Source organism: Oryctolagus cuniculus, chromosome 1 (assembly GCF_051225735.1).
Source record: "Oryctolagus cuniculus isolate XC-2025 breed Fujian yellow rabbit chromosome 1, ASM5122573v1, whole genome shotgun sequence".
In the NCBI taxonomy this organism is placed as follows: domain Eukaryota; kingdom Metazoa; phylum Chordata; class Mammalia; order Lagomorpha; family Leporidae; genus Oryctolagus; species Oryctolagus cuniculus.
The window spans coordinates 97517532-97536132 of NC_142867.1; the positions used below are offsets into that span (position 1 = coordinate 97517532).

General features: G+C 35.8%; 1 protein-coding gene across 8 annotated transcripts in view; it reads left to right on the top strand.

Annotated features, from left to right (window-relative positions):
* The window catches only part of GRIA4 (glutamate ionotropic receptor AMPA type subunit 4), a 390923-nt gene that overhangs the window by 139864 nt on the left and 232458 nt on the right, over nucleotides 1-18601 (top strand). For all 8 annotated transcript variants that reach the window (XR_016219762.1, XM_070077585.2, XM_051819991.3 and 5 more), the window contains one exon: nucleotides 16764-17003. Coding sequence is in view for 7 of the 8 variants with exons in the window: in XM_070077585.2 (XP_069933686.1) it covers nucleotides 16764-17003 (240 nt within the window). In the remaining variant the exon portion in view is untranslated. The remainder of the gene's footprint in view (nucleotides 1-16763; nucleotides 17004-18601) is intronic.

The window sequence follows — 18601 nt, forward strand, 5'->3', positions numbered from 1 at the left end:
TATTTGAGAGGCAGAGTTAGAGAGAAGATAGACAGAAAGATCTTTCAGCCACTAGTTCACACCCAAAATGGTTACAACAGCCAAGGCTGGGCCAGGCCGAAGCCAGGAGCTATGAACTTCTAGGTCTCCTGTGTGGGTGCAGGGGCCCAAGTACTTGAGTCATCTTCCATTGCTTTCCCAGGCACATTAGAAGAGAGCTGGATCAGAAGTGGAGCAGCCAGGATACCAGCAGGTGCCCATATGGATTTTGGACATTGCAGGCAGAGGCTTAACCTCTCGTGCCACAGTGGTGGCCCCCCAAATTTCATTTTTTAACAAAAGGAAAAACGAGGAGAATAATACCTATCATAGAGGCTATGGTGCTATTGAGAAAGAATGTAAGTGATTGTCACGGAGCCTGTTTCACAGTGGGTGTATGGTACTTCAGAAAGTTCATGGAAAAAAGAGGATTCAAAATATGAATTTATTTGGGTGCAAAAATTTTTTGAAATCCATTCATAGTTTTTTTATAATTTTCCTTTAGATGTGAAAAATAGTTTCTACACCAAAAAAAATCATTTTTAATTCCATTTGCCCACAAACTTTCAGATGTATACTCATATAATAACTGTCAACTTTCAGTTCCTTTCCCTTCTCCGACTAGTGGCTTGAGAGGCTCCCTTTCATATTCTAGATATGACGCTAGAGCATTTGGATGAGGCACAATGGAAGCAGTCGCATTATGCTAAGTTGAATAAACCAGATCCAGAAAAACAAATACCATGTTTTCTGTTATTTGTGGAAGTTATTATCTGGTGTAAAAATGATGTGACTGTCATATCATCTGGTATTTAGTTATAAATATTGCTTCACTGAATCATACCCTGTAAATGATGATATATTCTTCTGTCCCCACTTTATGATCATTGTCATGAATCAATCTCTCACTTTGTGATATTAATATCTGTTTTCAAGGGAGCTAGAGTACATGAGTATATAATGCGTACATTTGAAGTCAATGTGGCAACATGTTAAAAAAATGTAAAATAATTATTTTTAGAAATTGTGTAAGTTGTGACTCCAAATGAATTGCATCTAAATTAATTTTGGTGACTTGTGTCATCTTAAATACAGTAAAGTACTCTTCACTAAGTAGGTTACTTAGACCAGATATCTTCATGAGTCTCATACCTTTCACACATGACCTCCTCTTTGCCTCTATTCAGCAAATATGCATTGACTACCAACTACATGACAAGCTTTATCCTGGAAACTGAAGGAAAAAAAAATGATGATTAAAAAAGTTACAGTTGGCTGGCGCCACGGCTCACTTGGCTAATCCTCTGCCTGCGGCACCAGCACCCTGGGTTCTAGTCCCGGTTGGGGCGCCGGATTCTGTCCCGGTTGCTCCTCTTCCAGTCCAGCTCTCTGCTGTGGCCCGGGAAGGCAGTGGAGGATGGCCCAAATGCGTGGGCCTTGCACCCGCATGGGAGACCAGGAGGAAGCACCTGGTTCCTGGCTTCAGATCAGTGCAGCGCGCCGGCCGTAGTAGCCACTTAGGGGGTGAACCAATGGAAGGAAGACCTTTCTCTCTGTCTCTCTCTCTCTCACTAACTTCACCTGTCAAAAAAAAAAAAAAAAAAAAAGAAGTTACAGTCCTTGCTGTCACAGAGCTATCTCTGGTGATGCAAATATATAGTAAACAAATGTCACAAAATCTTGCATTTACAATTAGTGATGACTATTCAGTTATTCAAGAAGTTTAATATTGTTTCTAAAACCCACTCTAATATATACCCAAATATTATTTCATTTTTATTTGATGTTATCCACTTCCAAAAAAGCATCTAAATGCTTTTCAGGAAGACAGCTGGATGTCCTCCAATGAAGGATAGCTTTCAACATATTATTTAGACCCTTAAAAATAATTCTCTACCACAAAAAGAATATTATTGCAATTATACAACTCGGTTATAGAGGATAAAATATAGATAATGGATCAAATGTTCCCATTTAAGCATCTACTTAAAGCTATTTTGAATTCTTGAATGCTAGAAATCACTTGGTATCTTTTCCTATATACTATACTTTGTTTCTTCCTGATTAGAAGTCGACAGGTAAAGAAACAAACCCATCTATTTTGGTTTAGGTGCTTTTTAGAAATTAGTTTCTTGCTCTCATCTTTCCTTCCAAGGACTCACTTGTTGGAGCCTTTGGTTCTATATTAGTAGAATAAAATAATGATATGATCTTTGCAGCCTCCAAATTACTGCCAAGGAAGCCATCTTTACACTGAATGGAATCTTGTTCCTCGTGCTGAGTGTTGCAAATGGCCTTCTGCTGATTCCTTTATAGGCATTGGAAGCAAAATGAGCCATGTGTTTCCATTATGATGGCCTGACTCCGGAAAGAAATGTGCAAACAAGCCGTATATTTTTACTGAGCTCTCAATTAGTTTAATTTAGAATTTAAATGTGCTTTCTAGCTGAGATGTCAGAAAACGAAGGGAAGCATGTGTGGGGCTGCACAAGTGCAGCCCGTGATTACCCCTCATTGTGATCTCTAATGGCGTTGTCCAGAAGCGGCTTTGGAGATGACATCTGAGAAGCTAGAAGTGCTTAATTGTGATATAATTAAAGTGAAATATTTTTGTGTAATTTGCATTTCAACTTGTCTTTCATAGTGATTAACTTCAGTAACTTTATGTACTGTAGCTAACCACCATTTAGAATTCTGACAAAATTAGCATTTACATATTAATAACCTATGATAATGCCTTAAGGGCATAAATTAATGAATTCTGGCCCAGCATGAACTATCTACCATCTGATTGAGTCTTTTCAAATCTGAACACGAGGAGCTTATCATTTTAACATCAAGTAATCAGAGAAAGAAGGAATATAGTTAACTAATACAGTCTGACTTTATAAAATTTTCAAATAAACAGTTTTAAGAGAAATTATATGAAAAACCCAGATGGATAATAAAATGGATTTTAAAATATAGATAAAAGGCAAGATTCTGAAAACTAACAGACAGAATTTGGGTAAATATTGAATGGAAACAACAATCGAGACAGTCCAGAACCAGGGGCTTTGCAGTGAGGGATTGGAGAGAAGCTGCAAGACCTGAAATTGATAGCATTTCACCCTCAGCTCTGGTCTCTGAATGCTGGAAACACTGACAGGCTCATCATATTCTAGCTAATGAAAACTGAATGTAGGAAAATAACAATATAAAAGCACCCTGATAAAAATATAAAATGTATAGCCATGTTTTTTGTCACTTGTGAAGAAGAAAATTATCTCATTATGTGAGTTTAAATTGTTAGGCAATTAATACATAGCTATGATTATAATTGCTTTCCTCACAAGGAAATATTAAATTTCTATGTCATAATCACTTCAGTTTTCAGAAACTGAGCTTTAATTAAAAACTAGTGGTGAGTTCATGCATGATTGAAAGGGGAGGAGGGAAGCACACAATGAACGAGAGAAAACTGTCAAAACATTGTGGAAACAGAAACTTCACTGCCACAAGTCAACTCAGTTGCCTACAAGTAGACTTTTGTGATTTTTCAGCTAGACCTTCCACACCCTTCTAATCTTTCCGTTCCCTCCTTTTTTTTTTTTTTTTTTTTTTTACCCTGATTCAAAAACAGCCCACTTACCTCTTCTTCTGGAGCTTATATTATCCTAGAGAAGGCATAAATAAGTAGGCAAATGTGTAAGGTAATTTCATGCAATAGTAAGGGCCATGAAGAATATAAACTAGGTCATGTGGTAGAGAATGACTGGAGCTATGGGAACATCATTCCGTAGACAAGTCAGGGAGACTCTAAGGAATTGGCATTTTTGTTCAGAAAAGAATGCTGCGAAGTCCAACATTATGAATGCCAGCAAGAGGAAGTAGCTCCTGAAAAGGTCCTGATATGGATGAGAAGATGAGTTTATAAGAACAGAAAATGTGAAGCCAGCGCCGTGACTTATCAGGTGAAGCTACCGCCTGCTGTGTCAGCATTTCATATGGTGCTTGCTCCACTTCCCATCCAGCTCTCTGCTGTGCCTGGGAAAGCAGTAGAAGATGGCCCAAGTCATTGGGCCCCTGCACCCGCATGGGAGACCTGGAAGAATCTCCTGGCTTCGAATCAGTGCAGCTGGGGAGTAAACCAGTAGATGGAAGATCTCTCTCTCTCTCTGCCTCTGCCTCTCTCTCTCTCTCTGTTAACTCTGCCTTTCAAATTAATAAATAAATAAATCTTTTTTTAAAAAAAAGAACAGAAAACATTTTAATGAGCAAGCACAATGATGACTGAGTTTAGTAAAGGCAAAAAGTCATTACAGTTTACTTAGGCTACATGGCTAATACTCTAAATATGATGAAAAGCCACTGGAATTTAAGTAAGAATGAAATGCAATCTTATTTGCATACTCTGCACCATGGAAAGTAATCGAGGAGGAAGAAAACTGGGAACAGGATATAGTGAGGAGACTTTTATAGTCCACTGGGCAAGACAGCATAGTGAAGATATAGAGGAGTGAATGGATTTCTATGTATTTTAGGTATTTTGGAGGTAAAACTGTTAAGGTTTGCTCATGACAAATAGGGTAAAGGAAGAATTAAGAATATGGTATATGGTCGTTTTCCTCATTGGTATAGATAAAACCAAAAAAGATTTTGAAAAAATAAATGAAGTATTCTATTTAGGCCCATCTGGGTTTTGGGTTCCAAACAGATAACCAAAAAGAAATGCCAAGTGAACTATTGATATTCAGTCTGACACTCATAGGAAAGAAAAGGACAAGACTGAAGATATTAACTGTGAAAGCTTTGGATATGGATGATATGAAAATCGATGAGATTATCTAAAGAAAGAATAGGATAAATTCTGTTTAAGTATTTAAAGTTTGATAAAATGTGGAGAAGCAAGCAAAGTAAATTGAGGATGAGCTGTCAATAAGAGGAAACTCAGGAAAGTGTACTGTTAGAAGAGTGTGTTTTAAGAAAAAAAAAATTGGTGAGGTCCTAGACATCAATCAGTTCCTCTTAATTACTTCTTGTGCTCACCATGACTTTCTAAATTGCTGTCACATCCTATTCAGTTTTCTATCTTCTTATGTGCCAATATTCATTGAAGAATTAATTTCATTTTATTGTATATATTTAAATTGTATAATTTATTTTATATACATATTACGATATTACTACAGTCAGGAAACAAGAATGATGGTTACCAGAGGGAAATCAGAGACAGAAATGAGGAGAAGTGGGTCAGAGGGTATAAGAATAAATCCTTGTATGGCATAAGGACTATAGTTGATAATATGGTATTGTACATTGCAAATGCTAAGAGAGTAGATTTTAGGTGATCTTACCACAAAAAAAAATCATTAATGTTGCTAATTTTGTTATTCATTCATTGAAGATTTACAGGGCATTTACCATGTGCCAGTTACTCTATTTTGTGTTGTGTTGGATGTAATTGTGAAAAAAAAATAGATCTAGTGTCTTATCATAACAGAGTCTGTAAGTCACTTCATATGTTCCTGATCAGTTTCTTCTTCTAAAGTCTACCACTATTTGACACTTATGTGACATTAAACACCCTTGTCAAATCTCATAGCTATACTATTTTCTCTTGCATCAACACTATCATAAGCTATGAACCCTTATACATGGTATGTATTCTTTTGATTTATGAAAACTATGAAAGAGGAATCCTTGATATACTTGCACATCCTATTCAAGATCAATCGTATATCTCTCCTTAACCCCATAAATTCTATTTTTCTGGAATCTTGCTCAATGAATAACCTTTCTCTCTTCTGTATCCTAGCTCCATCTCTACTGTGTCTAATCACTCAGCCTATGAATATGCTCTAATTTATCCTATGCAAAAATGTGATTTTGCTTGATACCCTGTACTTTGAAGACAGTTTAGCATGCACCATTATTGAAGGCCATGATTGACTGATATCTTATCCAGTTGTTGCTACAACAGTAGACCCAAGAATGTATTGTAGGAATTTACTATGACTCACGTTGTTTATTATGTCTTAGAAGTCAGTGTGTACTATGAGAGGGTCTTTGTATATGTTTGCAAAGTACAAAGAGTTTTGACTGCTCTGGTGACAGGGTTTTGTATTTCATGTACCTAACCCAGGTGTCTATGTCATGGCTTCATCTTCCTACCTCTATGTTTTCATTCAAGAAATTGATATACATTTATTTGCCTAACACTTCTAGATATCATTGTTCTTGAGGAGTTTAATGTGATTTTAATAAAAAATTGAAATTCAGGAAATGAAGTTCCATGACCTTTCTCTATTTCAAGGACATCATCCATATGATACAGCATATGTTTATTCTGCTTTTAAATAAATACTATAATGTTAATAGCAATTTTATAAAGTCTCACAGAGAACTATAGACTTGTAAAGATAAGTCATTAATTGCAAATTTGCAGAATTTTTCTTCATAACATTTGATACCTTTGAGCTTTTATTCCTTGAAAAATTCCACTTTGGTTGCGTCTACCAGAGTTCAAGCTCTTCTGATAATGGCTGTTATAATTTTTGAAATGATTTGTTTCCCAAAGTTTTATCCTCAGACCAGAACTTCACTGAAAATTCTTCCAAAAGAAACTCATATTGACTTTTACAACCACTTACTTTAAAAGTGGTACATTTAACCCATTCCTTCTTGTTGCTGTACATACTCTTCTGTGTGGCTAATGCTTCACCTTTTACACTGCAAATGCACATTTCTACAACAGAATCCAGCGTTTTCCATGAAAAATTGGATTTCTTCCATACTATCTAAGCAGAATCTTTTGAAGCTATTTAAGCTGTTCCCAGGTGATCCCACCTTTATCCACCCTTTCACACAAGATGAAGACCAAAAGGCATCTTTCAGTCTTTTTTTCCTCCTTGCCCTATCTCTTCTTTATCCTCCTCATCCCATAGTTTAATAGATTCTATTTAACTCCTAAGTATTTACCAGATATGATCTCTGTACTTTATGCTTATTGTATCTACCCTATTTTTCTTCCTTATGTTCTCCTTCTTGGTCTACTACATTATCGACTTATTAACTTCTATGTCTTCAGTTACTTTTTCAACCCACCCTCACCAGACAGCTATTACTCGCTCCTGTCCACCTGCCCTATGTCCTCTGCTAAGCACTCCTCTTCAGTGCTTCCTACTGCCTTCTGCTTGGCCTGTATTATGTTCACCATCTTGAAGCATTGCTTTATATCTCTGTCTTGTGCACCATACTGTGACTCTGTGGAAGTGCTGTGTTAATTGTATTAATGCATTTTATTTAAAAGATTTAACACAATGACTGAAATTAACTAGACAGAACAAAGAATAAAAGAATTAGTGGCAGTGTTAAATCTACCTTTTTTTCCTGCAGTGCATTCTATTACAGGAGAAAATACCAATAAAAATACATTTTACACTACTTTATACAATTTCTCAAAAGCAATAAAATGGTTATGTTTATGTTGAAAATGTGTAGACTAGTTATCCAAAGGAGGACCTTTCTCTCTGTCTCTCTCTCACTGTCCACTCTGCCTGTCAAAAAATAAATAAAAAACAAATTCAAATATCTATTAAATCTTACAGTTAGCATAAATACCTGAAGTGACGTAGTAGTAATAACAGGGAGTTATGGATCCTGTGACTTACTGAGGAATGCATACCTCACATCAAAATATTCATATTTGATTGAAAAAAAAGGTGAGGGATACACATAGTTGTTTAGCCTACACATTAACAATGCCATGGCTCTGTCTCCTGGTAATGCAGACCCTGGGAGTCAATGCTGATGGCTCAAGTAACTGGGTTCATACCATCAACAGAAGAGACCTGGATTGAGTTTCTAGCTCCCAACTTCAACCCTGACCAAAGCCTGGCAGTTGCAGACATCTGAGGGTCAACCAACAAATGAAATTCTGTGTGTGTGTGTCTTTATCTGCTTCTCAAATAAATAAATATGTATATACACATACGTACATACATACACGTTATTGAATAAGTAAATCCTGTAGAAAAAGGTTTCAAGTTGTTGATACCTGCCACAGATACACTGTAAAATCATAACTCCTGTTATCTTAGCTCAAAAACTAGCAATGCTTTAACCAATGTGCCCTACACATAATATACAAATTGGGTAAAATAAGAGGCAATTTAAATAGTTTAAATATCTTTCTCTTTTCTGATATGCTCTTTTCCTGTTTTCCAGGACTAGTGATCACATGCAGTATGTTACACTGATTCTGGGTCAACTTTCTCATAGTGCTTCCAGTTTTATTGATTCCACCATAATGGACACATTTTCCAGCTGCAGGCTCATTCATGTTTCTGTTGCTATGGATATAGTGGGTTTCAAATTGGGGTAAATCATTAAGCCTTTTAATACAAGAAAAACTTTAAAAATTTTTTCTAGACTCCAATGTTACTGACTAAATAGGAAGAAAATAGAGCTCCAAAAAGAAATGTGCAATGCTAGAAAAATGACTGTAATATATATTTCCTTTAAGTTACAGCTGTAATTTTCTTTCTTACAAAACGTGGTTGATAACAGTAACAACATAATAGTAATAATGAATGAAGTTGTATATGAAAAAGTTCTTTGTAAATGATAAGTATCTACATAAAGGAAGATAATGGCATTGTTATTTTTTCAGTCTTCTGTTTAACCTATCAGTTCTTGTTGAATCCAAGGGCTAGGAGGATTATTCAAGGCTTTAGATTCTCAACTTGAGCCAATTTTACAAAGTCGTCAGAGAAAGAGAACATGTCTAGTTATTGAGTTTCCACCCATGTACTTATGAACTCCAGGTAGAATAGGTAAGATAGTAGATAAGCACAAAATGTATGTTTATACTGACTAATCCATGACAGGGAAGAACCAATGGCTCTTCAGTCCCAAGCTAGGAGAGCCAGCACAATGTCTTTAATTGACAATCCTCATTAGATCACCTTTGCCTGCGTACAAACTCATCTCAAACTGCTTCCTAGTTCTATCTGTAAATCATAGTTGCTAATTCTTATGTTGTTCTAATTATTACTTACATTGTTTTCATGAGTAAAATACTGTTAATATGAGACTCTCAAAAACATGGCAATCACTAATGGGGCCTGTAGAATTTAATCCATTTTGAGACTTTTATCCTACCTGGCCTAGTTCCAACCTTGCTCTTAGCTTACATCACTGTTGTGGTCTTAACAAAATAAACATTCTGTCTCCTCCTGTTTTTCCACTTGCTTGTTTTCCCTCAATGGTTTGCTGACCATTCTTTTCCCAAGAACTTACTGACTCATCACATTCTATTTCTGTAACTGAGATGAATACAGCTGCCTCCTCCAATATTAATAGACAAGATTTTTGGTTAGTACCACCCAACAATTGTTGTTATAATAAGTTTAACATGTTTGTAAACATTTATGTGATATATTTGCCACATGTGAGGTCTGATCATAATTGTATAAACCTAGTTGGTAAGAAATAAATAATTGCATTAAATATAAGCTAATGAAGGAATAAAGTTCCTGAGAGAATAATACTGCATGAAGTTGTATAAAATGACACTTTTACTATAAGTGTTGTTATTGATTTATTCATTTGTTCTTTCAGAGAATATATTCCTCAGAAATATAACATGAATAAGAATCCTAAGAAGCTCATGGCTAGCTCATTTCCAGACACAAATAATATTAGAAATAATTATACTAAATACAAAAAATTCAGTTTTCTATAAATGCATAGACTATTAAAGCACAAAAGAAGAGAGATTACTAATTTGGTGAAAGGTAATCAGAGAAAGTTTACAGAAAGTGAAATTTCTGCACCATTAGGATTGGTAATTCATAGAAAGGCAAAGATGTTTTAGGAGTTATGCCAAGCACAAAATTGGGTGAAATTCCAACCTTAGACCACATCATCTTAGGAACACAGGGAGCATAGACTATTCCAGAAATTTCCAATTATAACATAAAAATAATTATTAAAAAGAATTTTTAGTTACTTTTAAAATTGTATTCTTTGAGAGACAAAGGAGAAAGAAAGAAAGGGAAAAAGAGACAGGAAATACTGTTGCAACCAATTTCTGAAAATTCACTGTGATACAAAAGTGGCAAAAGAAAATTTACATGGTTCTGGTGTTCTAGAGAAAGATTTGAAGTGAATGCAACAATTTGAGGGACCATGACTAAACGAATGGTGATTAAATTAGCAACTAGGTGCCTTCTGGAGAATTCCATGTTAACAAGAGAGGTAGAATGCATCTGATATAGGCTGCTGAGGTGTATGTTACTTCTAGAACCCTGCTCATGTGTTTTACAGACACTCTCGTTCTGTAAGAAATGTTTTACTTTTACATTTTTTAATGTCAATGTCTAACTGCAGCTAGAATTTAAACTTGACAAGTATGTTTGTATACCTCATCCTATTTCCAAGATGCCAATCAATGTTACACTCTGTAGCTATATGATTTAACATTTTCTCCAAAACTTAATTGTGATACTCAATCTCCATGTATATTCACCTAGGAAATATATTTAAAGTAAGGAAGCAAGCAGAGAGGAAAACATTAAGGTGCACTGACTTTAAAGGAGCAGAGGAAAAGAAGTATTCAAAAACACTAAGAAATGCCCAGAGGGCTCAAAGAGAACATAGCTGTGGTGTTAGGAATGAACATCAAGGAAATATTTGAAAGAAGTACCCAAAAGTACCAACACAGCAGAGGATTCCAGTAAATATCAGCGAAAATGTAAGACTTAGGAGGTCGTTAGCCATTAGCAAAGTTGATGAGAGTGGTGGCTAGGAAGATGAGTTGGAAAGAACGTAAGTAGAAAACTCCTTCAAGATTGTGTGTAACTGGGACCAAGTCCTGCCTCCGATCCTGACCCAACTTCTTTCCAATAAGCATTTTGGGAGGCAGCAGTTGATGGCTTGAGCACTTGGGTCCCCACCACCATGAAAGAGACCCGAATGGAGTTCCAGGATCCTCACTGGCCCAACCCTGGCTGTTGCAGGCATTTGAGAAGTGAACCAGCAGTTGGATGTCTGTCTCTGTCACTCTGTGTTTCAAATAAATAAAAATAAACAAACTTACATAATTACTGGTGGTTGTGACAAGATGACAAGAGATAGGAATCATGGACTAAAGAAAGTTCTTTGCTTTGTAAAATGAAAAAAGAAATGAGCTTGGGGGCCAGCGCTGTGGTGAAAAGCTACCACCTGCAGTGCTGGCATCCCATATGGGTGCTGGTTTGAGTCCCAGTACCCCCAATTCCAATCCAGCCCTCTGCTATGGCCTGGGAAAGCAGTAGAAGATGGCCCAAGTCCTTGGGCCCCTGCACCTGTGTGGGAGACCCAGAAGAAATTCCTGGCTCCTGGCTTTGGATTAGCACAGCTCCTGCCATTGGGGCCTTTTGGGGAGTGAACCAGAGGATGAAGACCTCTCTCTCTCTGTGCCTCTCCTTCTCTCCAAAAAAAATGAGCTTGTTTAAAAGTAGTTAGGAGAAGCCCTTATAAGGAGGAGAACTGAAGATACAGGAGACAGAGAATCACAATAGACAAAAATGCAGACCATGCGTTCTAACTACACTGCAGTGATCATGCTACATTCATTACCCCTCTTAGATTTACCTACCACCTCTGAGAAACAGTGAACTAAGGCCATGTCAGTCATTTGATTTGTAGTGTTATGGGGCTACACATCATTACTAATTATGTAATAATTTGACTTAATTTGACATCTGGAATGTGGCATCTGGAAAGAAACTAGGTGATCACCTGATGAGCAAACATATATAATTGATATCAGGTAAAATTTGAATGAAGTATGACCATGTGTTTGTATTATGTGTTTATTTACACAATACATGATCAAAATGATCTGATTAGTGAAGCAGAATATAGAATATGCACTTTAAATTACAATTCAATTCTTTCATTCGAAGTCTTACCCTGATTAGTGTTTGTATCTCAATCTAATATCATTACATATATATTTCAATTATATATATATTTCATTACACATATATTTCAATCTAATATCATTACATCTACTTAGTGACTAGGCATTAATTCTTGTCTGTTATATTTTGTAACTATAGGAGAACATTAAAGTTCAGTTTGTTTCTCTTTTATGTATTCTCTTTTTTTTAAAGATTTATTTTATTTATTTGAAAGACAGAGCTACAAAGAGAGGTAAAGACTGACAGAAAGGTCTTCCATCCGCCTGTTTACTCCCCAGATGGCCACAACGGCCGGTCCTGCGCTGATCCGAAGCCAAGAGCCAGGAGTTTCTTCTGGGTCTCCCATGTGATTGCAGGAACCCAATGACTTGGACCATCTTCTATTGCTTTCCCAGGCCACAGCAGAGAGCTGGATTGGAAGTGGAGTAGCCGTGTCTCAAACCGGTGCCCATATGGGATGCCAGTGCTTCAGGCCAGGGCTTTAACCCACTGCACCACATTCATACTCACCTTAGCTTACTACCATTAATTTATGTCTGCATTATGTGTTTAAGAAGTCCCACTGTTTGCGTAATTATTTGTATACTAAGTAACCACAGATGTAATGTTATTGCCAAGCATACTTGTGATTTTAGAGTGCTTCCAAAGCTAGAGAGTAATTCTAAATATGGAAATAATTATATTTTAAAATTTGAATCTACTGGACTAAATAAAATGCTGCCCAAGGTATCACACTGATAAAATAACATTAAACATTTGACTGACAGCCAATCTCCATACACAGAAAATCAAATAACCCTCCCCTGCCAAGCCTGCGATCTAGATTAAATAGGAAAAATAGACTTAAAAAGATAATACTACAATTGGAAGTCTCTAAAATATGACTGACAGAATATTTCCAGAGGCAAGTTGTTAGTCTGAGACCTACTATAGTTTCAAAATATATACACAGAATAGAGGCAGAACAGCAGACAGCTGATGAAGACAGAAAAGGAGAAAAGAAAGGAATATATATAATAATGCAAATGAATGAAAGCTGATAACAGGTGATTAAACATCAGAAAACTATTAAGGCCCAGTAAAATAAATGTAAATAAGTTACATGGTATGGTGAGCATCAGAATAGTAAGGAGTTGTAACAATTACATTTAAAACCATAAAGAAGGAATAAGCAGTAGAGCGGTTTTGTGCAAAAGACCACTAGTTGTTTTTGAACTTTAGTTAACAGTGTAATACATTTTGCACATAAATTTTATGGTAGAAGTAGATCGGTATTTGAAGTAGATGATGGCAGAATTGCTGTGGGATTTTTGGGAAAAGGGTGCTGAGAAGGACACCAGGTGAAGGAGCCAGCATCTACTTAAGCTGTCTCACCAAAGGTTCCCAAAGAAACTTATACAAGTCTTCATAGGGAAATCCAAGAGTTCCTAAAAAAAACACATAATTTAAAGACTAAAGCTTGAAGACTGTATGGTTTTAAAGTGCTACAACAGGCAGTATTATGAAAGATCATTATATGCATGAACAAGTTGTAGTGCATGACTTATAGATGCCGTTTGTTTATATTTGCTTGAACAAGCACTAAAGTTATGTGTAGTTTCATCCTTATGCTGAAAAATAAGATTTTTAAAAAATGATTATTTATTTATTTATTAGAGAGAGTTACAGAGAGATATGGGAAAACAGAGATCATCCATTCACTGGTATACTTCCTCAAATGGCTGCAATGGCCAAGGGTGGACCAGACTGGAACCAGGAGCGAGGAGCTTCAAGGGGTCTTCCACATGGGTGGCAGGGGTCCACGCACTTGGGTCATCTTCCACTGCTTTTCCTAGGTCTTAACAAGGAGCTGGATCAGAAATGGAACAGCCAGAACACAAATTGGCGCCCATATGGGATGCAGGTGTCCCAGGCAGCAGCTACAATGCTGGCCCCAGGATCTACCTTATGTCTGGATTCTAAAGCTCTTCAACTTTATTTTTTCAGTGGAATTAAAATAAAAAGTAATTGAACCAGATTATGTGCCATGTAAAGATTGAGTGCCATCCATCATTTGCATGAAAATCAAGATAGCAGTTAAACACCTATATCCCAATCCTTGGTGGAACATCCACAAGCTGAAGGGCCTATCCAGAAACTTGATTTGATTTATCAGATTGCCTAAGTTAAAGGGCTTGAATTAGATTAAAACTCAAGATTTCCAAAGGTTAAATTTTGATCTTCTTCATATATTGCGAGGAAATGACAGAAACTCACATTGTCAGAACAAGTCTTCCTTGTTGCTCAAAGTATTCAAGTGATAAAATCCAAGTACCTGAATTAATTGAAATTTTTATTGAACCTGAATATATTATCTATCAAAATAAGTATCATTTTAATGTAGAATATGAATACCTCCTTCTATTTTGTCTTCTAATCCTAAGAAATAATATATTTCAACTATATACATGCATACAGAAAGTTTAAAGTTTGCCTTTTACTAATTGCCTCACATCTCATAGAATAGCAATTTTACATACAATATCTCAATCCTTGCCATTGATATATTTATGTTTAATGAAAATAAGATAAAATCAACCCAGGTCACTTGGCTAATAGCTAAAAATACTAAATTTTTTAATTTGTTAGCAAAGATTGTTGTCTTTCCTCTGTATCTTAATGTTAATTCTATCCAAGTATTGCCCATTTGAATATTGATTCTGGTTCCTTAGTTAGGCTTAAGTTTTGAAAAACTTGTATATTTCTTAGAACACATAATCTAATGATAACTGGCAGCTTCATTTTCTGTTGATCTTTACCTTCTGCACTTGTAATTGCATTGCTTAGACTCTATTCCCAATTTCAAGAGACATGATAAACAAGAACCAAAGAAAAATCTCCATGTTTTATTGAATTATCATATTGAATTGTTTCATGATTTCCTAAAACTAGATCCTGTAGAATACACAACTATTATTAAGATAATCAATTTTTCCAGTGTCTAGCAATGTTTTAATGAAGCTAAATAAATTTCTTTGTAACACAATAAACTACTCCTAAGATAAATACACCTAGGTTATTCAGTACTCCTGGCTTATTAATGAACTTAATAGTTAAAATTAATAAATAAAATCAGAAAACAAAAATTTTATGGGCCTAAACACTCATTAAACTCACAATATAAACCAAGGAGAAATAGGACCATAGTCACACATGATAAGCTAAAAGAATTTGGAATTCAGACAGACATACTTTATGGTGTAAACAAAAAACTTCTCTATTGCAGGTTTATGTTCTTTACTAATGTAAATTTCCTAATGTAACTTAGGAAGAGTCATGCAATTGAGACCAGAAATAAGTAATGTGAAGAGTTAATAAAATATCATTGGGAAAGAATTTTAAAAAGAATCATTTTTTTTTCTTTGTGATATTGCCTTGTCATCCTTCTAACAACTGGGAGTACAGAGAAAGAAAAACAATGGGAGACTATGTACTTGTTTCCCTAGGGCCCTGTTACTTCTGGTAGTCTTAATAATATTGGGTTTTGGAATTGCTTTGTCTTACATACTGGCCCCAATTTACTAAGACTCTGAGTCCAATAATTATTTTTTAGACAGCTTAATTTCTGCTTTCCAATATGATTCATGATGGCACTAAAGTTGTGATAAAAAACAAAACTTCATTTAGAAGAAGAGGTAGCTTTTTTTATGTTGGACAACAAATGTAATCCAATTCAAGAATAGAAAGCAGATGCATATAACTTAGAAAGGGTGGTATCAATGTAATTTAAGTGTTCCTTCAATTAATATTGAAATACTGCCTGTATTGGAAGCTGTATTGGAATGCCTAGGTTTGAGTCCTGCTTTTAAGTCCAAATTCCTGGTAATATGCATCCTGAGAAGCAGCAGATGATACCACAAATACCTGGGCCCCTGCCAACCAAATGGGAGATATGGATTGATTTTCTGGCACCTGGATCCTGGCTCCTGGTTTGGGCCTGGCCCAGTCTGAGCTATTGCAGGCATTTGGGTAGTGAACCAGTAGATGGAGGGTCTAGGCAGCTATCTCTCTGCCTTTCAATCAGAAATTAAAAATAAAGTACATTGAAAAAAAAGCATATTACATTTTTGCATGTAAGTAAAAAAGATAAAGAAAAAAATTTAGATTTGTGACACTTATCCTGTAGAATGGGATTCACCACATTACCATGGAAGACAAGATATTACTTAATTTGAGTCAAATTTTCTCTTGACTCAAATCAGGTTTCCTTTTATTAGGATTTACTTATTTATTTGAAAGTCAGAGCTAGAGAGAGAGAAGGAGAGACAGAAAAGATCTTTCATTTGCTGGTACACTTTCCCAGATGGCCCCAACAGCCAGGGCTGGATCAGGCCAAAGCCAGGAGCTTCTTCCTGGTCTCCCACATGGGTGGCAGAGGCCCAAGTACTTGGATCATCTTCTGCTGCTTTTCCCAGTCCAATGGCTAACAGCTGGACTGGAAGTGGAGTAGCCAGTACATGAACTGGTGCCCATATGGGATGCAGGCATTGCAGGAGGTGGCTTTACCTGCTACGCGGCAATGCCAGTCCCTCAAATCAGTTTCTTATTGCAGGACTTTAATTCAAATCACCTTGACTCAATGCAGGATTTTAAATACAAGCAAGAATTCATGAATGATCATACTTCACTTACCCTTTGTCTCATATTCCTGAATCATTAAAAAATCAGTAATTGTTTCTTAATTGCATAGTATGTAGATTTTAAAGTCAATACATTTAAATGTCTAATGCTTGATGTTTCTTCCTTTTTTTGCAGTCTGTTCCCAGTATTCCAGAGGAGTCTTTGCCATTTTTGGACTCTATGACAAGAGGTCAGTGCATACTTTGACCTCATTCTGCAGCGCCTTGCACATCTCCCTCATCACACCAAGTTTCCCTACAGAGGGAGAGAGCCAGTTTGTGCTGCAGCTAAGGCCCTCCTTACGAGGAGCACTCTTGAGTCTGCTGGATCACTATGAGTGGAACTGTTTTGTCTTCCTGTATGACACAGACAGGGGTAAGTCCTGATTCCTCATCTACATCAGCAAAACTAATTGTCACTTTCTCATTTGTTATAAAAGGATGCAAATGAACAGACAAATGGAAACCAAGAACATGGCAGTGCGTAGGGGAAGGGGCACAGGATTTTCAGTTCCTCGCCAGAACCTCCATGGAAAGTTTAGCTACCCAGAAGTCCTCCAAAACCTGACCTTTTCAGTTTTATGAATACTTCATTATGCAGGCATCATTGATTGCATCATTGACCATTTATTGGTGATCAGTTTAATCCTCAGCTTTTCTCCCTTGCCCAGAGGTTGAGGAGGTGAGGCTCAAAGTCCCAACCCTCTAAATTTGTAGTTTTGTCTTTCCCGTGACAAACTCTATCCAGAAGTTCTCTGGGGAACCCCAGTAACCAGCCATTTAGAAGCATACAAAAGGCAACTCCTATCAACTCCAAAGATACCAAGGAGCTTTATGTCAGGAAATGTAAATATGTTACAATTTCACAGTAGTACATCTTTAAAAATTGCCATGATTATAGTTCAGGTGCAATCGTAACATCAATATGTCATTTAACTTAAGTGCAAATGAGTTGATGTTTTGGGACATCTTAATAGCAATTTGAAATATATTGTTGAGTTTGAAATATAAAACTTTAAATGAGTAATTAAATGGCCATGACAATGATGATAGATAGTTAGCAGAATGCTGCTGTTTCCTGGGCAAGCTTTTACTTTATCTTTACCTACCAGACTCTAAAGATTGATAAGTGAACCCGTGTGACCTCCCCATGTGTTGGAGAGTTGAGGTAAATAACTAATAAATTACGTTATTAAAAATCCATACATTTTATAAATGTTTAATATAATTTAATTTTTCAGTGGAAGCATAATTAAAGAAGTTTACATATATTATTTTTCAGTTCTGTATTTTGTTTAGAAACTAGAATCCTAGCAATATATTGTATTTCAAAAAGAAAAAAAAAATTAGGGACCAACTTGTATGTTTTGTCTTCAGTTCTTTTTTTCTCAAAGTTTAAAGTTACAAAAAGAAGTTAGACTGAAGTTTGAAACAAATATTTTAAGAACAGTCTTGAATATAACTCTGTGAAATGAGTCAGGACAATAGATATATTCTTTACCACATAAAAATAAACAAAATAAATGTTTTAAAGATATAATCTGTGTTCAAAATGTCCACAAGTATAGTTTTTTATAGTTGGAGATGAAAATTCACTAAATAAATTCATCTTTATCTGTAAAATTCACAAATTAATTAAATGGCAATATTATCTTATTTAAGATGTCACACCAATGATATTCCTAGTCCATCACTTTTGTTGGAATTCTTTGTAAACTTTTATTTCTGAAACTGAACGTGTTTGATGTATTTTCTCTATGGTTACAGCCTATTCCAATTCTAGGTGGAAATATGAGAATCTACTCATATCTCATGGTATTACTTTATATTAATTAGCAATCCAGAGCATCCTACAGAATGAATTACATATTAGAGAAATGAAGAAACTGAAACTGAATCATAATGCCAAGAAATATATACCAGGGTATAGATAACAGCTTTGCATCATTATGTCGTAACTCAGTCTCCATTTTG